The sequence below is a fragment of the Camarhynchus parvulus genome, chromosome 2 (assembly GCF_901933205.1).
Source record: "Camarhynchus parvulus chromosome 2, STF_HiC, whole genome shotgun sequence".
In the NCBI taxonomy this organism is placed as follows: domain Eukaryota; kingdom Metazoa; phylum Chordata; class Aves; order Passeriformes; family Thraupidae; genus Camarhynchus; species Camarhynchus parvulus.
The window spans coordinates 54058871-54084311 of NC_044572.1; the positions used below are offsets into that span (position 1 = coordinate 54058871).

The following is a 25441-nucleotide window of genomic DNA, read 5'->3' on the forward strand; positions in this document are numbered from 1 at the left end:
TTAAACTTTGGTGAGGAAGAATAAAAACAACCAATGAACAAGCCCATAAATTGAGCTGTGGCCCCCGTGAAAACATCCAGAGTAAAGATTGCTGGTTTAGATTGCAAAAGAAAATACCCAGTAGTCAATGCCAGATAAAAAAGATAAAAGAATCTGGCTTCAGGTAATGACTGTCAAAAAAATCAGAAGTATTTTAAAAATACTATTCTTGGGCTTATTAAGCTATAGTTTTTGTATTCTTACATTTTCTCTGCAACTATGATTATTATATTTTTTAAACATGAAAGCTGAACTTCTGACACTGTTTTAAGAATAAGAAAAGTTCCAAATAACAGAAGACTTACATTAAAAATTGTAATAGTAACATAAAAAATGTCAGCAGACTTGTTCTTAAAATGCAGCTCTTTTGGTTATCAATGGTGAAGTTTCTGAGTATGTGCTAGAAGCTTCATCAAACTTCCCTCCTCCTGAAGACAGTTGATTTTTATCTCTGTTGTAAGCAGAGATAAAAATTTTGCAGCCTCCTTTTTTACCCCTCCTTGGGATGAATTAATAATCACAACACCCCTGAGTGTTAACCCAAGGGTACTGCGGAATTTATAATTAGTGTCTTTTTGTTTGGTTGGTTGTTTGGGGTTTGGGGGGCTTGGGGGTATGGTGGGGTTGTTTTGTTTTCCTTTGTTTAGGATTTTGGGTTTGGTTTTTTTTTTAACTTAGATGTGAAGCTTATGCTTTCATTTTCACAAACTGGCCACTGTGTGATAATTAGCAAATATTAGGCAAAGAGATGATTTAATTTATTCCATCAGTAATATATTAGTACTTTAGGTTAGTTAAGTTGGATTAGACCATGAAACACAGAGTTCTTTCTCTTCCAGACAGACAGAATAGTAGAGGCCAAGCAGGATAGTAGGCCAAGGCTTTGAACAGTGTAAGTACAATCAGTACTTACACAAAAAAGTATTTTGTGGCTAAGGTACAGGATCTGGCACTTGTCAGAAAAGATGGTGAAGGACCAGAGGGAAACTAGGATTTGATGGTGATTTGCTTCCACATCCAAATATTACGTTCCAATCATTAAATGTCACAAGAAACATATTTTCAAAAGTGATTGGTGATTTTTGAAAATGGATTTGTAAGTCTTTGAGTTCTCAAACCAAGGTGTTTCACTGTGATCTGTTTTTTCAGAGGGCTAGAAGCCCATTTGTTCTACAAACAAGGATTCCTTTTGGATTTTCAGTGTGGATGGCATGAGCCTGAGGCACCTGCAGTCAGAGATTGCCTTAGAAAAATCTTGCCAGATAAGAATTAAACTAGATGCACGCAGGAGCAACTTAGATAAGGAAAACTGTAAAATTATCATAGTTAAAGCTGTGTCCAAACCCATTTCAGTGAGTTCACTTTTGATCTCAAACTGCAGTTGCCTCCAAGTGGCAAAGCCTTTGAGCTCTGCCACAGGACACTTCTGGTCTTAAAGGCTTAACTGTGTTTCCAAAATGGTGCTGGTTTTATGAGTGAGAACATCCTTCTAGAGAAAACATTTGGGAGCTGTGATCATGGGCCAGGGCCTGGTCCCAGGGCAGTCTTGGTATACCAAAATGCAACAGTTTGGCAGGTGATGGAATATGAGCACAATTGGATTTTACACTTTTTATGGAATATCCTGGTGTTTGTATGTCTTGAGGCACAGCTGTTCAAGGGAAATGGGACTTCTTCTTTGGCTGATTCCAATACATCTTGCTTCTTGGGGGCCACACTCTCTGCTCAGGTGCTGATTATTACTCTGGAAAAGGTCAATATGTGTCCTGTGCAAGGAAGGAGCTATCAGGCTTAGTTCCATATGATACTATGAAAATAAATTTCCATGCAGATTCTGATTTCCTTCAGAGTTGCACCACAAGACAATATATTATTGACCTCAGGAGATTCAGATCATTAAACCTACATTTTGCTTTTCACTTGTGGACAGTTCTCTCCGTACCTGTATGTGTGTGTGTGCTCCACCCCACAGAGACTATACTTACAATATAGGAGTCAGCAGCACAAAAAAGGAGAATTCATCAAATGGCAAATTGCTCTATGTTACAATAATTCATTTTAAAGTTAATTCCCCTCTTCTGCTTTCAAGTGTCATGGACTGGTAGTTACTCAAGGTTGTTAGCAGGTGAAACAGTCATAGTAAGACAACTTATTTTTTAAGGCAACTTTGTGTTATACATGGGGAATTCAGGTTCTCCTGTTTGGTGCATTTATCTTAATTGGTAGCCTGTTGCAAAGATGTAGAAGAAAACAAGAATAAAATAACACTTTAGCTCGTTTGAATTGTACTTCTCTGATTAATTACATTTTTGCAGGGCGTGATTAACAGAATATCCCACTTACGTTAGTTTCACTTGAAGCCATTTAAACTAAGCATCTCTGAATTAGACCATGATTCAATAGAGCAAGTGATTTAGGGCTATAACTCCAGATCTTGGTAACCCAGAGAATGATTCTGTTGTGAAGATTGGGTTTGGCAGGGGGAAAGCTAGAAAAATCCTTTCATCTATCTCAATATTCACTTAGCACAGAAGCTGTCTTCCAGATCAATACTGACCTCTCAGGTGAACAGTGGTTTGACAGTTTTCCTGCTATTGTGCACCACAGCACAAATGTGCTTTTTTGATTGATTATATTCTAGCAGTAGCAGATGTTTGGGAAAATTATTGTGACCCGTGTCACCAGCTCCACACCTGTAATGAATTTAGCTAGTCTAGGAGAAAGCAAAGCCAAGTTACCAAATATATTTCCTCCTCACTACTATTTTTAAATTGACCTTTGGGACATCTAGACAACTCCAGGTGCCCTAATGCTCTCATGCTTGTTCCTGTAACCTAAAATATCATTCTCCTTGTTCCTATCCCAGATTTGCATGCACGCAGTCTCTAAAAGCTTACTGAAACATTAGTGACAAATAGATGTTCTTATGACCAGACCAGTTGAGACAGCAGTCAACACCTTTCAATGTACTTGGTGACAGGAGCAGTTTTAGATGGCGCTGTTCCTGTTTATCTCATTATTGTTTGTGAAAATAGCCTGTGCTGTGGCTTTCCTTCTGGTTGAGCTCTTTGTGAGACTGTGGTGTGAATCGGGGTAGGAGACTGATCCAGACAAATAGAGTTTTCAGAGTTCTTCCTTTTTAAGCTGGGGCATAGATGAATAGAAAAGGAGGTATTTCAAAACAATCTATCTGAAAAGAGCGATCATGTATCATTCACCTCACTAGATCCTCACATCTCTGTGCTGAGGTGTTCCTCTCAGCTGTAGTACTCTGTGTTGCTGTGGCCCAGCCACCAGCTTATTGTTCTGTGCCCTTCTTTTATTTCAGCAATTCAGCTTTGTCTCCCTGCCCACGGATGTCCTGGAAATAGAAGTTAAAGACAAATTTGCAAAGAGCCGACCGATCATCAAGCGTTTTCTGGGAAAGCTCTCCATGCCGGTTCAGCGCCTCTTGGAAAGACATGCCATAGGGTAAATGTTGCTGCTTACATTGTTTAACGAGTGCGTTGCTGTTCTGAAGTCCCTGGTGATATACCATTATTGTGATATAATGATGTTGAGGGGAAGTTATTAAACTGACACTTGTCTCAAATACGGTGTTGGTTTTAATTAGACTTTATAGGACTATGGGCCAGACAGAATTCCCTCTATAACCGTTTGCATGGCATTTTGAAAAGTGAGAGCTGGCATTTAGGAAAGAAAATGTTTTTTGTGTATCATGGCTGCGAATTTGGAGAGTGCAATATTTTCAATTTGAATATTCTTTTAATGTTATCAGCAGGCTGTTTTCATGTTTCAGAGAATTACCTATGGGCTAAAAACATGCCAGATCTGTTTCTTCTCTTTTAAATTTCTGGAAAGGGGAAATATTATAAAAATATGTACGTGGCATGTTGTAACTAATGCTTTCTGACCCTACCCTGCTGCCAAGGAACAACCTTGAGCTCACAAGCGCTGCCCTGCTTCCCCATTGCATGAAAGTCCTGAGAAAGTGTATGTTACTAAAATAACACAAACCAATTTAAGGAAGATGGATAGTAATCAGAAAAAGCCAAGAAGCTGTCTCTAAGCCTGTAATGTTCAGACCTTGAAGAGCAAGGGAGAAAAAGAATCATCTTCTGAGGAAAGCATATGCAATGCAGTTTCCAAGAAGGCATTTCTGATAATTGGATCTCAATTCAGCAGAGCAGCAGGAAGATGAGCTTGTTGGAAGTGTTTTTGAACAGCTGGTTCAGAAACTGGCTGTGATATTGACAGCTGAATCTACCAGAAGGGACTAAGTTACCTCCCTGTTTCTCAAGTAGAGAAGATAGAGTAGCTTTTTAGAAACCAGATGGATAAGAACAGCTTGGGGAAGGTAGAACTCTCTAACTGGTATCACTGGCTTTCCTCTGTATGAGATTTCTCATCATCTTCTGATTATAACTTCCTATTTTACTTCCTTGTTGTAAACACTGTCTATCTAAGGATATACTTTGCCAAGAGCAGTGCCTCCAACCTGCACTAGATCTGGCTCAGCTTTAATGCCACCATAGTGGCATTTAAATCTCAGGCAAGCTCAGTGAGAAGTATGCACACAAGTTCAAAGAGGTGGTAACGCAAATCTCGAGGTTGTCTCATTGTATGAGTTTCTGATGCATGTGAAACTATGCTAGCAAGTATATTTGGCTCAACTGGAAGTGAACTATGTTTCTTTCAAAAGATGTTTAAGTATTACTATTTAGTGAACCCGTTACACTCAAGATATGCTTTGCAGAGATTGATTCAGCCTCATTGTGGGCAGCTGGGAAGTTAATCTCTTCTATAGTTTCATTCTGTTCTGAGGGGTGGATGAAGTGTGGCAAAGGGAGGGACCTGCACCAGAACAGAATGGAGTCATTGATCAACCTTGTCAGGAAGGTGTTCTCCTGATATTTCAGCTTCATAGAGGTAAGAGGGGTGGAAAGAGATGAAGAGCAGTCACTCAGCCAGTCTAGAGAGAGAAGGTGGTGTGCGGGGACTGGCCTGCACAGGGTTTTGTAAACAAGAACAGGAAAGCTGAATTTTGCAGACATGGCGAAGGGATGAAAATACAGAAATGTGAGGTTCTATGAAAAGGTAGATGGTCAGACCTTCAGGGAAGCAAATTCTTGTTACAATAGCTGAAGTGGGAGTTGTTTGCTTCCCATGTCGCTATTTTCATACCCATACTGCAGAAGTTTCATTCCCACCATTCTCTCTATATTTATACATATGTGCTTGTGTGTCCCAGCAGCCTGTCTTACTCACTTACTGTTCCATTGTAATTGAAGACATTGTCCTCTCCTCTGCCATTTGTTCTCTTGTATGCAAGTCAACATGCCCTCATGGCTGGGATGAATAGCCTTTATGTATTTTATTATGGATTTTTGTAGGACACAGCAGATGTATCTATGCACAGTAGACATAGGATAGGTTATAGTCTATTGTGACAATATTTGTTTTCTTTCAGGGACAGGGTTGTAAGCTACACTCTGGGTCGCAGGCTTCCTACAGATCATGTCAGTGGCCAGCTGCAGTTCCGATTTGAGATAACTTCTTCCATCCATCCAGGTAATTCTCAGTCTTAACCCATCATTTATCTAGATTTCTAGAATTTTTTTGTTTGTTTGTTTGCATTCTTTCTCTTTAGAAATCTGCATTAATTCCTGGCTGTTCTGGGACTTTAGGTACAGTCACGAGCAAAGGGAGGTGCATAAAGTCCTGCATCACAGGATGCATCGTGAGTGACAATTTCTTCCCTCTTTCCCCTTAGGACAGAGCTACTGGTGTCTCATATAACCCTGTTATTGACTGTTCCAAATACTCCACCATATCACTGGGAGAGAAGAGAGTGGAAAACTGAAGTCTCTCTCTCATCTGCTTCTCTATCACCTGACCTAGTGAAAGCGTTTTATGGGGTGCTATTTGTAGTCATCTGCATTTGAGCACTTCAAAAGTAAAAATGGAGAATGTAATAGCAAAGATGATTAGAAAATTTCTCAATTTAATTATTTTTAATGAAAAAAGTAAATCAAAAAATAATTCTATGTTCAATTTCTTGCCTCTCTCTTGATTTGGTTTTGTTTCATGTTCTCTTGTAATAATTTGGAAGTGACTGTCATGATTGTCTAAGGTTGAACCTTGGTTTTCATGTCACAGTCTCAACAGTATTTCTCAGGGACTCTTTGCTTCTAGGGTTCTCTGCCCTCTCAGCTACAGTTTGTCAAGCCAACAGCAGCTGCATTAGTGGCTGGAAATCATTGCTTTTCACTTGCTGGAAAACCCTGATTTCTGTCTTTTCACTATTTGGATGGCATGAAAGAGCCCAGGTTGTTTGACATCTGAGAGGAGGTGGTACAGATGAGGATCATGTCAAGGGATCTTTTGGGGGAAGTTTTTGCCTTTCAGGGGTGACAAACACAGTTTTTTGCATTCTCTGTTGTGGAGTCTTGCCAGCTTCAGTGTGACAAGAAGATTGTTATTAAAATCCCAGAGAAGACTTCCCTGATTCCCATAATATTCCTCTGATTCCGTTTTGGCTCAAGGAGAAGTTTCAAGAAGGTGTTACCTTCAGGTAATGCTGCAAGGAGGCAGGGTGCTGCATACAGATTACCACCATGAGTAAACCCTTGATTAAATCCAATGTACAAAGACTGCCTAGTGAAAAAACCTCAGCACTTCCTTATAGTTGTTCGGTTGCCTACTCATTCACACTGTAATTTATACTTTTAATTTTCTCAGATTGCTGTGGACGCTTGTGCCCCATAGCCAACCCTCTGGTTCAGTCAACACTTCTTGTTAAAAGAGTAAGTAATTCCTTTTCCTGTCTCATACAGATGATGAAGAGGTCTCCATTAGTGCAGATCCTGAGCCAGCTGACCTCCCGGAAAGCCCTGTGAGCAACCCCACAGAGGAAAGCCTCGGTGAGCCTCCATGCATCAACACAGTGACCTCAGAAAGTACAGCTCCAGAACAGCTAAATGGATACAGTGTGAACAGTGTCGATAGCCCAGGGGCTGTCAAACCACCTGGGGAAGTCAACCAGAACAGCTTAAATGAAGAGCTAGCAGGAGATGGGGAGGTTGATGCGGTGCCAGTTCCTGAGCCCTTGGAATCTATCCCAGGAGAAGTGCTGCCTTCTTTGAGTGCTACGGACCTCATGGAGCAGTCGGATCTGACGGCTTGCATGTCTCCTCCTGAGCCCGAAGTTAGGGAAAATAACAAGGTCAATTCTGGTATTCAGGGAGATGATGGAGTCTTGACCAGCATAGAATCAGTAGATATTGATGAGGTGAGTGCAGATGTGCATGCTGGCAAAGACCTAGAGAAGAGTCAGGACGAAGAAGAAGAAGGGGCTTCAGCCCAGGAGGAGGAAGACAACAAACTACAACTGAGGACCACAGCAAAGAGGAAAAACAGGCCGTGCTCCCTGCCTGTGTCTGAACTTGAGACAGTCATAGCTTCAGCTTGCGGTGAGCCAGAGACCCCTCGCACACACTACATACGGATACACAACCTGCTTCACAGCCTGCCCTCAGCACAGATGAGCAGCGATGGGGAAGAAGAGCAAGATGGTGGTAATGGCAGAGAGAACGATGAGGAGTCTACTGTCAAGGAGGCGATGGATAAGGAGGTGGTCAGTGAGAGTGAGACCGTGGCAGCAGAGCCTCCTCTGGAAAATGAGGCTGAAGAGAATTTCAGCCAGAGCACGGTGCCTCCTGGGACCTTGGATGAGCAACTCTCTGACTTGAATGATGGGCTGTTGGATGGGGAACCCCCCAGGACAGGAAGTGAGAGCGAGTCGAGCTCCAGGCCCAATGGTGACAACGAATGTGAGGCGTGCGACACCTCTTGCTGCAGCCCTTCTTGCTACAGCACCTCCTGCTACAGCACCTCCTGCTACAGCACTTCGTGCTACAGCACCTCCTGCTATGACAGTAACAATCGCTTCTCCAGCCACACGCGCTTCTCTTCCGTTGACAGCGCAAAGATTTCCGAGAGCACAGTCTTTTCCTCTCAGGATGATGATGAGGAGGAGAACAGTGCTTTTGAGTCAGTGCCAGATTCAGTGCAGAGCCCTGAGCTGGACAGGGAGCAAGTGGATGGCTCCTCCCAGTGGCCAGATGAACTAGTAGCTCATGGTGGGAACCCACAGAGAGCCGCAGAGGGTCTAGACACCCCAGTAGCAGGTCCAAGCAGGAGAAGAGAAGGTTAGATCCTGAGAACTGATGCTCTGGGTGACCCTGATTATCTAGATGTCACAGAAGGCATCAGATAATTGAGGTTTCATCTCACAGTTTATTTCCTACAAACTCAGGGGTTGTGAGCTGGGCCAGATATAAGGGAGGGTTGGATAATTGAGCCTGTCCTTAAAAATCCCAACAAAACCAACTAAATCAGGTAGGGATCCGTATATATGAATTACTGTAGATATACATGCATCATTATAAAATCAAGATCAGTTACTTTAGTTATGTGGCAGATCAGCGTTATCACATCCACCAACTCATTCCTTTTTTCCTGGGATTTTTCCATATCACATGTCTGATGTGCTGCCATGTCTCTGATAGTCAGTGAGAGGACCAGCTTGTGCTTGTCAAAGGGCAGATATGCTGATTTGCACCACATAAAGGTTTGGGCCAGTTTCTGCAAATGTTTGTTAGCCATACATAATCATAAGCTCTTACAAACACAGTTTTCAAGCCCCATTTGTTCCAATTCTCCACGCGTCAAACAAATGTACCGCAGATCATAGGAAAACTCAACAGAGATTTATATTTTTTTCTTAGATACTTTGGAAATTTCGCTATATTAAATACAATTCTCATATCCCTATCCTTCCCTAGAGATAGAATATACTTTTTTTTTTTTTTGCCTTTGTGATTTAGGTACTATTTTTTCCAATTCCTTCACAGTTACATTAAGTCCCCCCTTTTGGTAACTCCTTTCATGCTCTCTGCAGTTACATGAAGAGGGGGAGTTGATCACTCCTCTCTTTTTCAGCTAGTGTGTAATTTTTCTCCAGCTGAAGAAGTAAAGGACTCAGCTGCAGTCAGGAGTATGCAGCAAGGTCAAGAGGTAGTCTTTGCACTCCCTAATTCTGAGTCATCTGTCTCCCTCTGTAAGTGACACCAAATTAAAATGGCAGCAAAAGGATAACCTATTTGGGTTTTGCTGAGGAACTCCAATCAAAGCATTCATCTATGTTTTCTTTCTCCATTCTCAATTTATTTACTCACAACTTCCTTTACCACAGACCCTACCCCTGCAGAAAAAAATTACACCAGCCTGTGTAAATACTTTGTAGACAACTGGGACTAGGGAATTTTTGAGTCTGTAGAGCAGAATCTAGTACAAATCATTAAATTTTCAGAAGTACACAGGCATAGACACCCAGCTTCCTTCCTTGCAGGCGAGAGGCTTTGCTTGTGAACAGCATTTACATGCAAGTATAGCTAAGGGGGCATGAGCTTGTGTATGTGTGAGATCATATGTGCAGGTTTGGTGGTTGTTTTGAACTGTGTGAGCTTTTGATAGGGGATGTGGTGGGAGAGGGTGTCGTCTGCATATGGGTTCAGTACAGTACAGCACCAAGACTTGAGCCTCCATAAAGAGGAGGCTCTGCAGTGTCCGTGGTGGCTTTGCCTTGTTTAGCTGAGCGTGTGTCTGAAGGGCAGCCCAGCTCTTAGCACTCTCTCGGTGGCACCAGGTGTGCCTCAGTCAGTGTGCATGTTGCTCCATGACTTGGCAGCTGTTACACATCCAGTAGATGTGGTCACCTCCACCCACTCCAGGTGACTGACACTACCATGCTTCAGCTGGCTTGGCGTAACTATCTTGACTAGGGGAGAGCCAATTGTGGTGAGGTAAGTAAAGAAACATAGGTGGGTGATCTGGTAGTCAGTGCTACACCTGTAGTAACAGCGCAATTTTTAAGGCTGTGAGAGATGGACTTTTAGCACTGAGTCATAAAGTTATGTAACTCTGCTGTGTGCTCAAAACATGCAGCAGATACATCTGTGAGATACGCCTATACACAAGTGGTTTAATGAAGGCATTTAACAGGCCATACGGTATCATCAGAGCACCTAGAAGAGGGAGTATTTTTATCTAAGTGATTTTTCTCATTTCTGAGAGGTGTGAGGTTTTTCACAGTTTTATACAAAATTGGCTTCTGCATTCTGGCTCTTGGTTTTTTTAAGGAAAAAAAGTATTTAATTTTTTTTTTTTGGTAAATTTGTTTTTATATTTGATTGGTATATGTTTAGGGATCTTTACAAAATGTTCATTCTCTGGCTGTTAAGATTGTAACATTAAAGACAGCTAAACCAGCTGGTACATACTGAATTTGGCTTAATATTCCAGAATCACCAGACCATTCAGCTTAATATATCTTTTTTCCATAAGCTGCATCTTTCTGATTCAAGTAAATATTATGTTTATGCAATTCAGAGTGTATCTGTATTAACAAGCCAAGCTGGAACTTATAGTCAAAAACTGTTACCACACAGTATGCAAATATGTCCATTAGTAAGATAAATAGTCCTGGTTTCTAAGATTTTAGAGACAAGGCAAGAAGGAATCTTTATTCTGGAACCTGTGAAGTTTTAGCATGTTAAGTCTAAGATGTGGAATGCTTTTCCCTCCCTACTAGAGTGTCTTAGTTTCTTAAAGGATTCTGTAAGCATTGACTTGGTCTTAAGTTACTTGTTCCTCTCAACAGAACGTGAGTTTGGACATTTACTTAGGTTTCATTTATTTCATATTTAAACATGGCAGGGTAATTGGAAGGAGACAATCTTTAAGGTCCATTCCAATCCAAACAATTCTATATATGGACATATATACAATGCTAGTGTTTAAAAACTTACTCTGCACTGTATCTTGTGTGACTATTTTTCTTCTGCTGCTGCTTCTTCTTCTTCTTCTTTCCGTCTTCTCTATCTCAGGTCTTCCTTCCTTATCTCAGATCCTGACTATATCTCACTATCTTTTATCCTTCTCTTCTACCACCTGTCTCCTACCTGTTTCTGGTCCTTCTCTCATTCTCTCCCCTTCAACCCAAGATGGACTCTTTGAATTTTGAAAAATACCCGTGGAAGGGGATGATCTTCTGCTTTGCAGGGACTGCAAAATCCTGCCATTACAGTCTACATATGCAGCCATTGATCTTTTTGAAAAAGAGAGAAAGATCCAAGGCAGCTTTTAGCCTTTTATTCCACTGATGGAATGAGTTAAAAGTTGGAACCAGGATTTTGCATGTTCCTGCCAGTTGCTGCAGAAGCTTGAGCTTAGTTGTACATGAACAGTATTTCTCAGAGATCAAGCCTGATTATTCTATCGCTTACAGTTGTGTGTCTGTGAGTCCAGAATCTGGCCCATAACAGTTCAGCATTGACTCAAGAGACTTGACTACATTATTTTAATACTTCTTTGCCTTATGAGTTGCTATTAAAATAGTGCCTTGAAAATAGGAATACCCAGAGATGCTAGTACATCAGGTTAACCTATTTTTTAAATAATCACTTGATTTACAGTAACACATTTTTTGAACCACATTGTAAAAACAGTGAATGACTGTCAATGTCTTGAATATCTTGTCCATAGGTGATTGTCCTTTACTCCATAATTCTCAGCCAGTCAGCCAGCTTCCTTCTCTGAGGCCTGACCATCATCACTACCCAACTATCGATGAGCCTCTTCCACCAAGTAAGCTTTAGTTTTTTTATTTTATTGCATTTTTTCAGGTTTTCCTGTTAACTCAAACAGTGTAGAGGTCAGTATGTCTTTCTGAAGAACCCTGTGTGTTCTGCATATACATTCTCCAGAACCCAAGCAATATGCCCTTTTGTTTCCCTTATTTGATCCTGACTTCAAGTGTTGTTCTGTTGTTTTGGACAAGCTCCATAACCTCCCTCTCTGCCTTCATCCATCTTCTTCCCTGAAATTAAATTATTCCCTTTTTCCAATCATTGTGTTCAGACTTGAATGATTTGGATCTGTCAGTTGTTCTGGAAGCCTGGCAATAAGGCTTTCTGGACGGTGTATCAGCAAAGTACTCTGATTTTTCTGTAACATTTGTCTCCAGGTTTTCTGTAACCAACTTCCAAGATGGTTTGGGATGGCAGTCCCTGTGGTCTGTCACATCTGCATGCAGGTCCAGCAGCAGCCCTTTCACAGTGAGGATGCTCCTGGGACAGACAGGTCCAAATCTGAACCAAACCAGCAGAAGTTGGGAAAAGGCACTCATGTACAGTGGTCTTGCTATACTGTCTTTGGATTTGATAATCAGTGAACTTTATGTTCATTATGCACTGTAGTGCAGTCCACACTTGCATGGAATAAAAGTGAGAGGGTTTTGAATAGTGTGGTAGATTAGCAGCGTCATAACACAGGATTTTTAACACCAAAGCAGCTGCTGGAGTTGTTTTTACTTGTCTCTGTAGCCTTTCCTGTATGGATTCCCGGAGGATTTCCCTGCTTCTTGCACTGGCGTTCAGTGCCCAGCAGAGCGCAATCTGTGCCCTGCGTCGTGCGGCCGATCACCTTTCAACTGAGCGCCGGATTTCAAGCCTGAAATGTGCCGTGCCTCACAAAAACAACCGGGCACACAAACAAAGCGCTCTGTTTTCTTCAAAGCCCAAGACGGGAACACACTTATTTGGCCTATGGTGCCCTTGACAAATAATTCATCATTTGCCAACCATGCTGTCAGTATTCCCTGAGCTGAAAATAGCCCCGGTGGTGGCGTCAGCCGCACAGTAGCATGAATGATTCAAATGCCTTCAGCCCAATAAAGTCTTTTTAGAGTCCCACTGTGGCTTGCCAGTGAATGATGAAATGGGAACGGTTACCTCTGTAACAGGGAAATATTTCTCTTCCTCCCACTCTTACCACAACACTTTGTGGATCGGGCACATTCCCTATTAGATGACTTAATGATAGCACACCAACACCAGCTCAGGTAAACAGAATATACTGTAAATCTATTCCATGTTCTTCAGCACCAATTTAATACATTTTTCCTCTTTCTTATAGTTATCCTCAAAAGGCAAGTATTTCTACCATTGGTTTTCTCAAGTGTTTTCACATCAGGGTGTAAGGACATGAAATGCAGTATGTGATGATAAAGTACAGAAGCAATATCCCTTTGTAGGATTTTGTTTCAGCATTAGCACAGAACACCATTTTTACAATAAAGGCTGACACTGTGGGCTTAAATATATTGATCTTAACAGGAATAAATGTACTAAGTTAACTTTGAATGGGAAATGAAGTTGAATTGAATAATATCACTTAGGAAACTGATTTCCAAAAACTCTCAATGGAATTTTACTGTAATTTCAAAAGGAAAACCATAGCCTTAATCTAGAAATTTTTCTTCTCCTTAAATTCAGTATCGCTATCTCAGTGCCTTTAATAACTCCTAATCCTAGATAAATAGGTCTTCAATCATGTGAAAGGAAGGAACTTTACATTTTAAGCCCAAGTTATATGATCAAAGCTGGCTTACTTCTCATGTGCAATGTTGGCTTCCATCTATAAGTAGAGGTGAAGGTAATCTACCAGTGCTGCAAGTTCAGTGTTGACTGATTTTATTTAGGTCATGGAGAATCTTCTGACCAGTCTTCTTTCTCTTTTGAATAGTTTTCTGAATAGCTTGATTTCATCATAACCCCACAACAGCTGGTCTTGAGGAGGAAATTTAATTTCAGACAGTTTTATTTGGGAAAATGAAGATAAGAGATTCCTTATTTATGTAGGAGTTTCCTAATGACCAGTCTGAAGGCTAAGTCTGATACGAGATTAACTGAAGATTTGTGGTGTTTGCACGGCCTCATGACAGCATTACCAGTCACCCCTTATTATGCCTGTGTTTGGAAACTCTACAGAACTGAAGCCAAGCAAAATACGTGTGCCCTCTTTTGAGCTGTGCTTTGCCAAAGGTGTGGCTGAGCTTGGAGAGGAAAAGACAATGTATTTTCTTTGCCCTCATGATCCTGCCAGAAAAAGTTGCATCTTCTGATATAAATCAGAGCAGTTTCAGACGCTGCTGTGAAATATGACTTGGCTGATGGAGGGGGATCACTGGAGAACAGAACCAGTACTCTCACATCCCTAGCCCATTCTCTAGCATGCTCTTACTGTGGAGGTTAGATAGAGGTTAGTCCTCGTAGTAGTCACAGTCTTATTTTACCTGGAAAACTTAACAAAAGTCCCTGAGGAAATTTGGCTGCTTCCTAGATCATCTTTACCCCCAAAGTAGCATGAAGCGACTTGAGCACAGCTTGGAAGCAGAGTTCTGCCTGTCTGTTCACCTGTCAGTCTGTCTCACTGTGCAGGTATCTATCCATCTGTCCATAAATCTGGTATTGTATTCAGAGAGCTTCAGTGACTTGTGTGACTTACAGGCTGTCTTATGGGAAGGTAGGAAGTACACCTGCTACCTGCATACAACTGAAGTTGTACCTACCACCCTCTAACAGCCTTGCCAAGTAACCAAAAGGAGTTACTCAGCTGACTAGAAATGCTATTGCAAGAAGCATGAGACACACAGTTTATAATATTTTAGCATGCCAGTGTCAGCCCATGGTTTCAGGTGGATATACCCGTGAAGCAGTGAATAAAGCAACACTCGCTGACAGGTGTAGTTCATGTCTGTACATACTGCTGCTGTATGTCTGACACATCCAACAAAGATAGCCTTCCTGAAGTCATAATTCACTCTGACGTCATGTTTTCACTGTGATCTCCAAGCTCTGGACAAGCTTCCTTACTCCTAAGTTTCCAAATATCATGCTTAGAAGCTTAGGAACTCTAAGTTGTATTTTATTAGTGCAAAACAGCCTGTAGACCTCATGGTGCACAGGGATCTATTGTAAAATCTTGGTTGGCTGTGTAATAATATTTTTTCTTGCTAAGTGTCCATCAGCAGACCAATATGACCAATTGATGTCTTCTGTAAGCTGTCTAGAGTGTGGTTCTACATCACTGCATACAAGCTTCTAATTCTCTGTCGACCTATATCATTCTTAACTTGTTATGAGGTACAGCAGTAGTGTGGAGTGAGGGCTAGGATTTGTTCTTTGCCAGAAAACAGCAAGGAAAATTAAGATCTTCATGATGTTAAGCTGAATCATCTTTGATCTGGTCAAGGTTATTTCCTTGAGGATACCGCAGATGCATAGCTTCAGAAGGGCCATTTCCCACCCACAGTGGTACACCTGCTACCAGTGCCAGCATGCTCAGCAAGGCTCTGGCCTTCGACCTGCCTAATGTGTCAGTCTGATTTACCTCAATGTGTGTATGTTGTATTTGATGTGCTTTTTTCACTGTCTTATGTTCTAGACGTGGTTTTCACAAAGCTGTGATCTTGTTCTTGAAACAGCTACCACATCCTTGGGAAACTTTACCTGGAAGAGGGAGTCCTCTCCTTAAATAATGTAGTGATTTTCGCAGTGAGAGCTGCTGCATGTGTGCCCATGGTGTGACTATAGGGTTTGTGTCTTTAAAGACTTTGGTAGCTTTGAAAGAAGCAATGCATGTGTTTATGGCTCTTCTTGTCTTGGAGTCTTACAGAAAATTTCTCCAAGGACTCCCAGCACCCATCTTTTAAGGTCTGTGGGATTCAGCTGTCAGGGGCAGGCAGCTAGCCATGGTCTTCTGCCAACCTACACTTGTCTGGGATCAAATATGGGAAGTAGGTTTAGTCGGGGCCAACATTCAAAGGACGGGAACTGATCATGAAAGATAGGTTTCCAAATATAGTAGGAAAAGGTGCATTTACATCCTGCTCTTAGAGAATAGGAAATGAAATACATAAAGTATGAAATTCAGATGATCCTGAATTTGATCATAGAAAACCATAGGAGGAGAGAACTCGTCAGGGAAGATGGTATCATAGTAAGAATATGGGAATATGAGGAAGTGTTTGCCCTCAAAGGTAATCACCATATGTGGATTTGTGTGTGAATGCAAGTGAGGTTTGCATCTAAACTCACATAGAAAGTATGTGCATGTATTTACATAGATGTGCCATCAGCTGATGGGTCATGTGGAAATATGAAACTAGCAAGCCTAATTTATTCCACTTTTCCATTCATTCCAACCAGTTTGACACGTGGCTTTGCTAGCTAATTCACTTCTGAATTTCTTCTGTTACAAACTCTATTTTTTTTATCAACATTACCATTTTCCACAAGCCATCATATACCAAATAATTTTTAGTTTTCAATCATGGGAGAACAATAACAGTAGCAGAAAACAATAATGATAGAAGGCTCAATATTATTCTGCAAAATCTCAATCTAGTTTGCATTCATGAGAGCAATTCTCTGTTTAGAGAGATTTCTAAGGTATTTCCAAAGAGTCTGTGATCAGTTTTCAGTGAAGTCTTTAATTGCTGTATGCTGTCCTTTGAAGCCACTTAGCAAAAGGAAGAGAAATAAAGCATATTTGTTCTGAAACATAACAAAAAATTAAAAAATGGGATTTGCCGTGTTAGCTCAGATGTAATCTTCATGTAAGGGTTGGTTCTTTGTGGCTACTCCGACCTGCAGTGAATTCAGCCAAGCAATATCACAAAATGAAAAATTACCTCATCCTTTTAAAAATGTAGCCCCTGTGTGTCACTAGTTTTTCATGTGCTGTGGTAGTGAACTCCATGGTCTACCTGTGTGCTGTGTACGAAATGTGTCTGTATATGCGTATTCTGCATATATGTATATATAGACGAGCAAATAATAGATACACACACTTGAATGTGTACTTTGAATATATACACATGGTATGTATTGCATGTAGGCTATATATGTATATATATATAGTATCTCCTGTGTGTATATACCCTGTCTGTGTATGTGTGTGTGTCTGTATATACCTCCCACATGCAGGTTTTCTGGAAGGCATCCCACTGACAGCATCACCCCTTCCTTTTGTTCCAACCCTAGATTGGGAAGCTCGGATAGACAGCCACGGGAGAGTGTTCTACGTGGACCACGTCAACCGCACCACCACGTGGCAGCGGCCCACAGCCGCGGCAACGCCAGACGGGATCCACAGGTCTGGCTCCATCCAGCAAATGGAGCAGCTGAACCGCCGGTGAGCGTTGGCACTGGAAGGGGAGGGAGTGTTCTTCCAAAGCATGGAGTCCCTTCTGCTGAACTGTAGCAGTGCTATTGATGGATCAGCACCTGGTGCTGTGCTGCAAAGCTTTTTGGGACCTGACTGGAATTGCTGCTGTGTCCATGTGATGTTTCTACCCAAGCTAATTAGGCCTGTGGAAAGGTCTGTCTCCTTCTCCAGGGCAGAGCCCTGCTCTAATAGGACCATGCACATTTCTAGAGGTAGACAGGTCTGCTTAGTGTTGCACTGGGCCCTGTAAATCTGTCAGTTCATTCTGAGCTGGCTGAGATACCTCTTAATGTGGTTTATATTTTAGCTTTGTTTGACTCATCCACACATAGATTTGATTATCATTGTCTTCTCATGCTTGCTTTTTAGACTGAATTTAAAAGGAAAGAAAAAAAATAAACAATTGGTCAAAAATCTTCCATTTTTGCTTAAAAAGAGGCTTTGGGGTTTTTTTTTTAATTCCCTGCTTACTATAATGACGCCATTTCTAGAAAAGGATAAGCAAGACTGAAATTATATTTTAATTATAGCATGTAAAATGCCACAAAAGTTTTTTGGCTTTTTCTTTTGTGCTTAGAGAAAGATCTGCAGCTGAGAGAAGGATGCAGAGTTTAAAAGAGCTCTTTTCAGAGAACTTTGAATAATTTGGGAGCTGCTGTGCCCTGAATGAGGCAGTCTGGGAGAACTGGGCCAACTTAAACTGACACCATCAAAACACTCTTGAAGAATAATCCTTTTTTACCAAAATGCATCCTTTTGAGTAGTGTTTCATAGCATGTGTTATGTCTTGCAGAAATGAGAGAACCTGCCCAGTATTTGTTTTCATTATAGGTTTGCTCATAAGCCTCAAGCCGCTATGCTAATATAAAAAAACAAAACAAAAACAAACAACAAACAAACAAACCTTAAGAAAGTGAATGTTTAATGTAGATTCTTTTAAGGGATTTACATGACTTCTCTGTCATTTAGCATTGGTCTTCAAGAGGGATTTTAGCCATGTCAAAGTTCAGACTATTTGGCTACCGCTTTAAAAACTTATCTGCTGCAGAAACCAGAAAGCTGTTGTGGCGATACATCCTTTTTTTTTTCTTTTTTCTTTTTCTTTTTTTTTTTTTTTTTTTTTGAGGTTGAGCTCATGGAAGTGCAGAACAACCATGAAAGGAATAAATGCTTATAAGAGTGATTTACCATTCTGTTAGTTAGAGCAGGTTAGTCATTAAACCAGCTATCACAGCAGAAACTGAAGCGTAGGCATCATCTTTGTGACCTCCTTCCCTCATATTATTCAATGTTTTCATGTAGGCTGTCTGTTTTGGGTATTATTTGATTATCACTGGTTTGGGTTGGGAATTGAGACTTAATAAGATTGATATTCTTTGAATCTCTCCATTTTTAGTATTCATATATGCAGTTACAAAGGGAGAAGTATGGAGTTTCAGCAGTGGCAAATCTCTACTTATACAAGTTCCATTGGAGACTTTGCAGTTTATTAAACATGAAATGTCATGGCTTCTTGGGAAAAAAGGAAAGGAAAAAAGCTGGTGGTTCTCTCCTCTCTGCAAGGAGCTCTGTTGATTTGAGAAGTTGGATACAAAGATCTTCTATTGTTTCCTGCGAACTTTTCCTAAGATACTAATGAAAGGGATTCATACTGAATCTCCTGAGTATTTGCCCTGTGGCAAGTAATTTTTGTAGTTTTAACCTGGCTGTTATAATTTTTAAAGTTATTCTAGTCCTAAATCTAATTTCAGGTATTTCATGTCTCCACATTTCAGGAATGTCAGGATAGCTACTTTTCATAGTTATTATCAACACTCTGGTGGATTGGACTTTGTTTTAAGCCCTCATTTCAGAATTCTGTTTTGTTGTGTTTCAAACTTAATGATTTGAAATGTTTTTCAGCAAACACACCTGACAGCCATTTTAGGTGAGGCAACAGCAAAAATAGATTTGCTGATAGAATTAGCAGCAGCCTGAACTTTTGCTCAGGTCTCAAACAAAATTTGGACTCAACATCACTCCGCAGTTTGAAAAACCTTGGTGACTTTTCTTTTAAACAAATTTACTTTTTTTTTGGCTTCCTGGTTTAATTTGTGTAAGGGAATGGAAAGACCAAAATATTACTAGGAAGCTTGGTATTTCCAGCCCAGCCAAAACGACAAAGCTTTGGAAATTCAGCTTGAAAAAAGCCCCATAGCTGTGATTAAACCTAGTCCTGCTTTCCTTCTGTGCTCCAAGCATCCCTTTAGCTGTATGAGTCACTTGAGAATACAGGGAAAGCAAAACTGGAATCCAGGTGTTGGGCAAACACCAAAGAAACATCCATGCTTCTAATTTTAAAGGCTCTTGCTTATTTTCTGGACCACTACCTGACTTGCTTACTTGTGGGTCAGGTAGATAACAGCCCGTGTTGTTCAAGCTCTCTTGAAAGGATACTTTGCAGCATATGTATGTCTAGACTTGTCTTTGCATTAGTTTGAAAGATAATAATCAACATAAGAAATTACAACCATCATGGTTAGGACAGCCACAGTGTGGTATTTCTTAAGCTCCATTTCTTTGACAAATCACTTTGAAAGGAGGCAAATTTCCAGAGGCATTCATTCCCATAACTTTTGCACTTCCAATGTTTTCTCCAATTACTTTGGCATTTTTGGGTATTTATATAAGGTGATTTTATAGTATTGAGATGATAAAGAAATGTATAGCCTTTTGTTGGCATACAGTTGCTGTTGCTCTTTGAGGTTTGCCAGTGGGGATTTTCTACCATGTAATTAAATTGAAGGCACAGGGTTTTTCTATATGTGTGCTTATATCCCTTGATTATATGAACTTGGGGGATTTTGTGGTTGGTTTTTCCTTTCCTTTCTATTGCATGTGGGTGTTGTAAAACTCTTGCAGTACTGGAATGGAAAGTTCATTCAGTTGCCTGCAGTCAAGTGAATAAAGCTGCAAAATGTAGGTCTAAACCAGAGGGTTTAAAACTGCAGTAAATTCATGCTGTTGCAAAACCTGCTATCAGAATTTCCCTGTAAAAATGGATGTTTTCTTAAACTATCAAAATATGCACTAATTGTAGCTTTAAATGACTGAGTACTGGAGGGGGACACATAGGATTGTGAAAGTTTAGTACAAATCTATTACAACTTTAATTATTTCTCTTTAATTATCTCCAGACCTTTTGCTTAAGATTGGCTTGCAGTGAGCTACTGGAGATTATGTCTTTTGAGATATCAAAAAGCCAAACCCTAACTCTTGTCTTGAATGATCCTGTGTCACTTTGAGGAACTTACTCATGACTAACTTCTATTTGGAATAAAGTGTGCATTAACAAATAAAGAGACAGAAAGTAATTAAAAATCTGTAAGTCGGATCTTAAGCTGAGGAAAGCAAAGAGTGTAAGTCAGAAAAATTAAAGACAAACAATGCTGGATCAGATTAAAAGCAGGCAGCAAAGCCATCTTGTTTCAAATACACACGGAAATGCCATGAAGAAAGAAGGATTAAAAATATCAGGATGGAATAAAAGCTAATTAAAATAATTAAGAGAGTCTGTTTTGTAGCTTTGCTTTTCTTTCTCTTTCTAGTTCTTTCTTTCTCCTTATGCTTTCTTTTTCTTTCCTTCTTTCTTTATGTATAAAATGCATTTATAATACATATAAGACATTCATAATTTGCCAGTAGAACCAAGAAAACATGTTCATCAATTCATCTGTCACTGTGAGTGAACAAGTTAAGGAGAATTTGATTTCTGTAGTGTGAATTCAAAACACTCCAGGCTGTTTGTTCTTCATCAGGTAAAGATGATTTATTTTCAGGGTTCAGGATAGAAATTATAGAATAGAAGGTTACCCCGCACATCACAGGGCTGGTCCTTACTTCATTGGTTGTGCTTCCATAAGGCTAAATGAGAGGAGGAACCGTGATCCACCTCTAGTTTTGGGTTCCAGGTGTCCAGATGTTTCAAAGGGAAGTAGCAACATTCAGCCTAAATATGTGTTTAAAGTCTGAGGATTGCTGACTTGGTACCTGCTGTGGCTGTTTGTTAGTCACAGAGAAATGCCAAGTTTGCAGAGTACTGGTTGGCCCAAGTGTGAGTAGCTGCACCAGCTGCAAGAGAAGAGTCAGCAGTGCTCTTACTCTGTTGTACACAGAAGATAGAAATATTTGGATCATTCAGAAACATTGTTGATTGTTAAAGCAGAAAGCAACAGAAAGCACCTCTGTTAGCTAAATCTTGTTGTTCCTTTCTATGAATGTATCTAGGTACCAAAACATCCAGCGAACCATCGCAACAGAGAGGACTGAAGATGATGCTGTGGTAAACAACAGGGTGGAGAGAGTTCCCACTGGAGGAGGAAGTGACTCTGAGGCAGAGCCTTCCCAGCCAAGCCCAGGTATGGGGCAGCAAAACTTCTGAGTGGCATGTTCAGTGCCATTCAGTTCTGGGGAAATCTGCATTTCCAGGAGAGACTGGAATTTTATTATACCAGGTTGAAAAACCTAATTAAAAAAAAAAAAAGGACCTGAAGATACAGTTTTTAGATGTGAAGCTACAAGCACAATGCTGGATACAACAGTTTAAGTTCTTTAACAATTACTAAGACAAACAAAGCATTTTTACCTTAGTAAATGTCCATTTGAAACTAAAAAGAAAGAGGCATTTTGCAACTACTAGGTGAATACTATTCACCTAGTAGTTGCAAAAATAGTGCTGTCTTATTTTTGTGGCTGTGTGATTTGTAGCGTGGGGCATTTACAGTTTATTTTTGCTAGGCTTGGCTTCTGCACTGCCGCATTTGCCCATGTGATTGCACCTGCAGCGACCCTGGCATCATGTATGAAATACTTGTGGTTTTTAAAGGTGTGGTTTTGTGATAGCTGTGAGCTGACCTAAGTGTGGGCTGTCACCAAAGAAGGCACAGCTGTCTTTTTGGTCACCACTAATTTATGTGACAGGATCCCATACCAGAGTGGAGAACTGAACTGCCTGAAAAATAGCCTGGCTTCTTGTCCTTGTCATTGACAGCCAGATTGGACCTTTCATCTGGCTTGTTAGATAAGGAGACAAGAGTGAGTGCAGAAGAGGAAAATGTGTACCCAAGGCAGGATAGGATGGCAGGGGTCTCTTCTACTCTTTCTGGTGGTAATCACACTCCTACCAAAAATGTTTTCTCAAAACATTTGGGAAACCATAGTCTTAAGTGTTTGTTTCAAGTGGGAAGTATCAGCAATCAGTCTAGTGACCACTATGCAACTTAGGACCGTGCAAAAATAACTCCCTGCTTTGTTAGCACCAGCAAAATGATTGACCAGTTGTCTTCCTTTGGATCACTCTTACCTCCACCAAACTTTGTGTTCTCTATTTGTCTGCCATGAGTAAATCAAACTTCTTGCTATCCTTTTGCCATCCCTCTGTAAATAGGATTGGTTAATAGGAAAGAACCAACACAGTGTCTGCTTGAATTTTCTTAGTTTTCCATGTTGAACAGGAAAAAATACATAGAGAAATAATAAAAATTTTTAACAAGCTTAGAAAAATATTCAATTTTGCTTATTTTGATCCATTAGGTTTTTTTAGCTTGAAAATCAATTTTGGCCAAGGATGTTTAACATTTGATGCTCAAGTTTCTTTGCCATCTTTTGTATTGCAATTAAAGAGGGACTTCCACATACAGTGGATCTTGTAAGGAGATCCCAGTTCTCTATGTTAGGGAAGTGGAAATGAGGTACACATTGAATTATTAGTATTTATAAGTAATGTAGCCATTACTTGTAATAGGTATAATCATTTAGTATCATAGACAATAAAATAGTAATTTAAAAGGAGTTACCACCCCTAAGTATTTTGTTCAGTTTATTATTTACCATGCACTCTTTTGCTTTAAACCCAAAGAGCTAATCAGTGTGATAAATGTTACCATAAGTTATTAGGAAATGGTTTTTGCTATAGATAATTGCTTTGCTTTTGGAAAAAAACAACAATATTGTATAAAATTCCAAGAAGTAGAAGGTCAATGATGGTGTAAACACATTAGGGAAAGAAAAAGCTGCAGTATTATATATTTGTTATTTGTCTTTTAATTTAAATGAAAAATGTCAGAAGGAATACAATTAAGGCACATTAATGCAGGTTCTAAGACAGTATAAATCAATTTAACTCCAGAAACTGATCCAGTCTGCAGTTTTAAATGGATAAAATAATATAATGTGTGCAGCAAGAAGAAAAAAGAAGTTATAACTGATAAGAAAAAAAATGTGAAATTTTATTTATTCTCTTGATGACATCTACACCAAATTTTCTTGGACTGCAAATAAATTATAGTTTTATTTGAAAATGCCAGAATGCCATAGCCATAATTCAATGGCAGGAAGAATTTTTCTGGTAGCTAAAGAGCATCAGGAGTTTCTGCCTCTACAGAGTTACATTCTCAGAGCTCAGTTCTGCTTCTGTACTTCAATAATTAAGACAGATTAAAAATAATGCAATTGTGTCCGGTTTTGTTTTATTTACCATGCAAGTCCCCAAAACCTTGGGCTTGTCAAAACCAGTGCAATTAAAGTGTAATGCTGGATTGGAAGATCAGATTTCTCTAAAATCAGCTGCAGGGGAAACCAGAATGGACTTGGGTGACTGAACCAAACCATCAGCTGGTGAAAACTGCTGTGGTCACATTATACTTGGGGACAGCAGCAGACTTGACACAGAGTTTCATAAGCTACAGCTCAGGAAACCATCCAGCTCCTGCACTGCATCACTAAACATAAGGACATCCATCAGTTTGCTTGTCTTGGGAGTGCCAAGTTAGGTGCATTGGGCAGGCGGTGGCTTTTTTATATCATCACTTCTGCAGCTGTTTCTGCAAGGGTAAATAATAGACCGTGCTTGCCATTACATTAATACGATTCTGTGACTTGTTTTTTTTTTGTTTTTGTTTTTTTGGTTTGTTTTTTTTGTCCAGAGATTAGGAGGGAAGGTTCCCTTTCTCCTGTGAATTCTCAAAAAATCACCTTGTTGCTGCAGTCTCCAGCTGTGAAGTTCATCACCAATCCTGAGTTCTTCACTGTGCTACATGCAAACTATGTGAGTAACTATGATTTGCTCTCTCACACTACTGATTTTTGAGTCCCAGTGCTGTGTCCCAGACCTTCAGGGAGAATGCACAGTGAATCTGAATTGTGTGACTTGCGGCTCAGTTGTCCTTTCTGAGCACCAGACCAGGTTGGGGACACTACAGCCAGGCTACTCCAAGGAGGCTCTTGCTGGGATTCTGCCTCACATGGAGTGTCCATGGTACAGAGAAGCTCATTAATGTTATCCTCCCAGAACAAGCAGGAACCCTTGGTTTCAGCTTGGTTGATTTTGTTGTCTGTTGCTGCAGGCAGTGAAGTTGTTGTCTTTCGATTCAACATACTGAAAAATCTTACTCAGATTCCACCAAGTCTTACTCAGATACCATGAAGGGAAACAGAGGGGAAAAAAATTAACTCTTGCAATTTGCATTCCCAAAATGGGAGCGGGCGTAAATGAGTGAAAGAAATACTGACTTGTGTCAGTGTAGCTATTTTGGAAAAAGCACAAATAAAAACAAATTTGCAAAATTCAAATAACTTTTTTTTTATGTTAATGAAGTAAAACCACATATTTTCTTGCAAACCTGGAGGGGAGTAGAGAAAATGTAGCATCAGGAGGAAGCAGATAGGGCCGTCCCACAAAGAGATGCAGTCCTAGTTTGCCATATCTGGAGTTGAGTTCAACAAGGCATCTTGATGTGACTTCTGACTATTTGGGAAGTCATCCATTTCTGGGTAGCAATGGCCTTCCTTTTCAAAAGGAGGAGAAGGTTAAACACTGACAGTTGCCTCAGCACAGTCTTTTAGCTAACTGCAGACATCAGGTTTGGGCAGTGGCACTTGGTGGATTGAAGCCAGCCGTCCATCTCCAAGCATCTGCCAGAGATTATCACCCATGAGATCCTGACAAGGAAGAGATGTATTAACTCATCTGACATTCCCTGAACTAGGTTGTGGAGTGCAGATAATTTCTTCCATTAGCAGGGTGGTATATGATGATTTATAGCTGGGAGCAATGTAAGTTTTTGACCAGCATGATTGTTGGAAAAATGAGCAACTGATTCCATAGTTGTGTAAAGAACAGCTCACAAGAGACTAAATCCCAATTTTATTAGTCAGTGAAACTAAAAAAGCAGAAAGAGGCCTTCAGTTATATCTTAAAAACTTGTCTCTAATGTGAGGACCAGAATAATCT

At 40.2% G+C, this 25441-nt stretch overlaps 1 protein-coding gene across 3 annotated transcripts in view; it reads left to right on the forward strand.

The window, feature by feature from the left end:
• HECW1 (HECT, C2 and WW domain containing E3 ubiquitin protein ligase 1) overlaps window positions 1-25441 on the forward strand; it is a 260599-nt gene that overhangs the window by 182286 nt on the left and 52872 nt on the right. For 2 of the 3 annotated variants that reach the window (XM_030944240.1, XM_030944239.1), the window contains 7 exons: window positions 3368-3510; window positions 5510-5610; window positions 6876-8249; window positions 11647-11748; window positions 16989-17139; window positions 21439-21569; window positions 24135-24256. In XM_030944240.1, the coding sequence (XP_030800100.1) occupies window positions 3368-3510; window positions 5510-5610; window positions 6876-8249; window positions 11647-11748; window positions 16989-17139; window positions 21439-21569; window positions 24135-24256 (2124 nt within the window). The remainder of the gene's footprint in view (window positions 1-3367; window positions 3511-5509; window positions 5611-6875; window positions 8250-11646; window positions 11749-16988; window positions 17140-21438; window positions 21570-24134; window positions 24257-25441) is intronic. The other variant, XM_030944241.1, reaches the window with a different exon arrangement.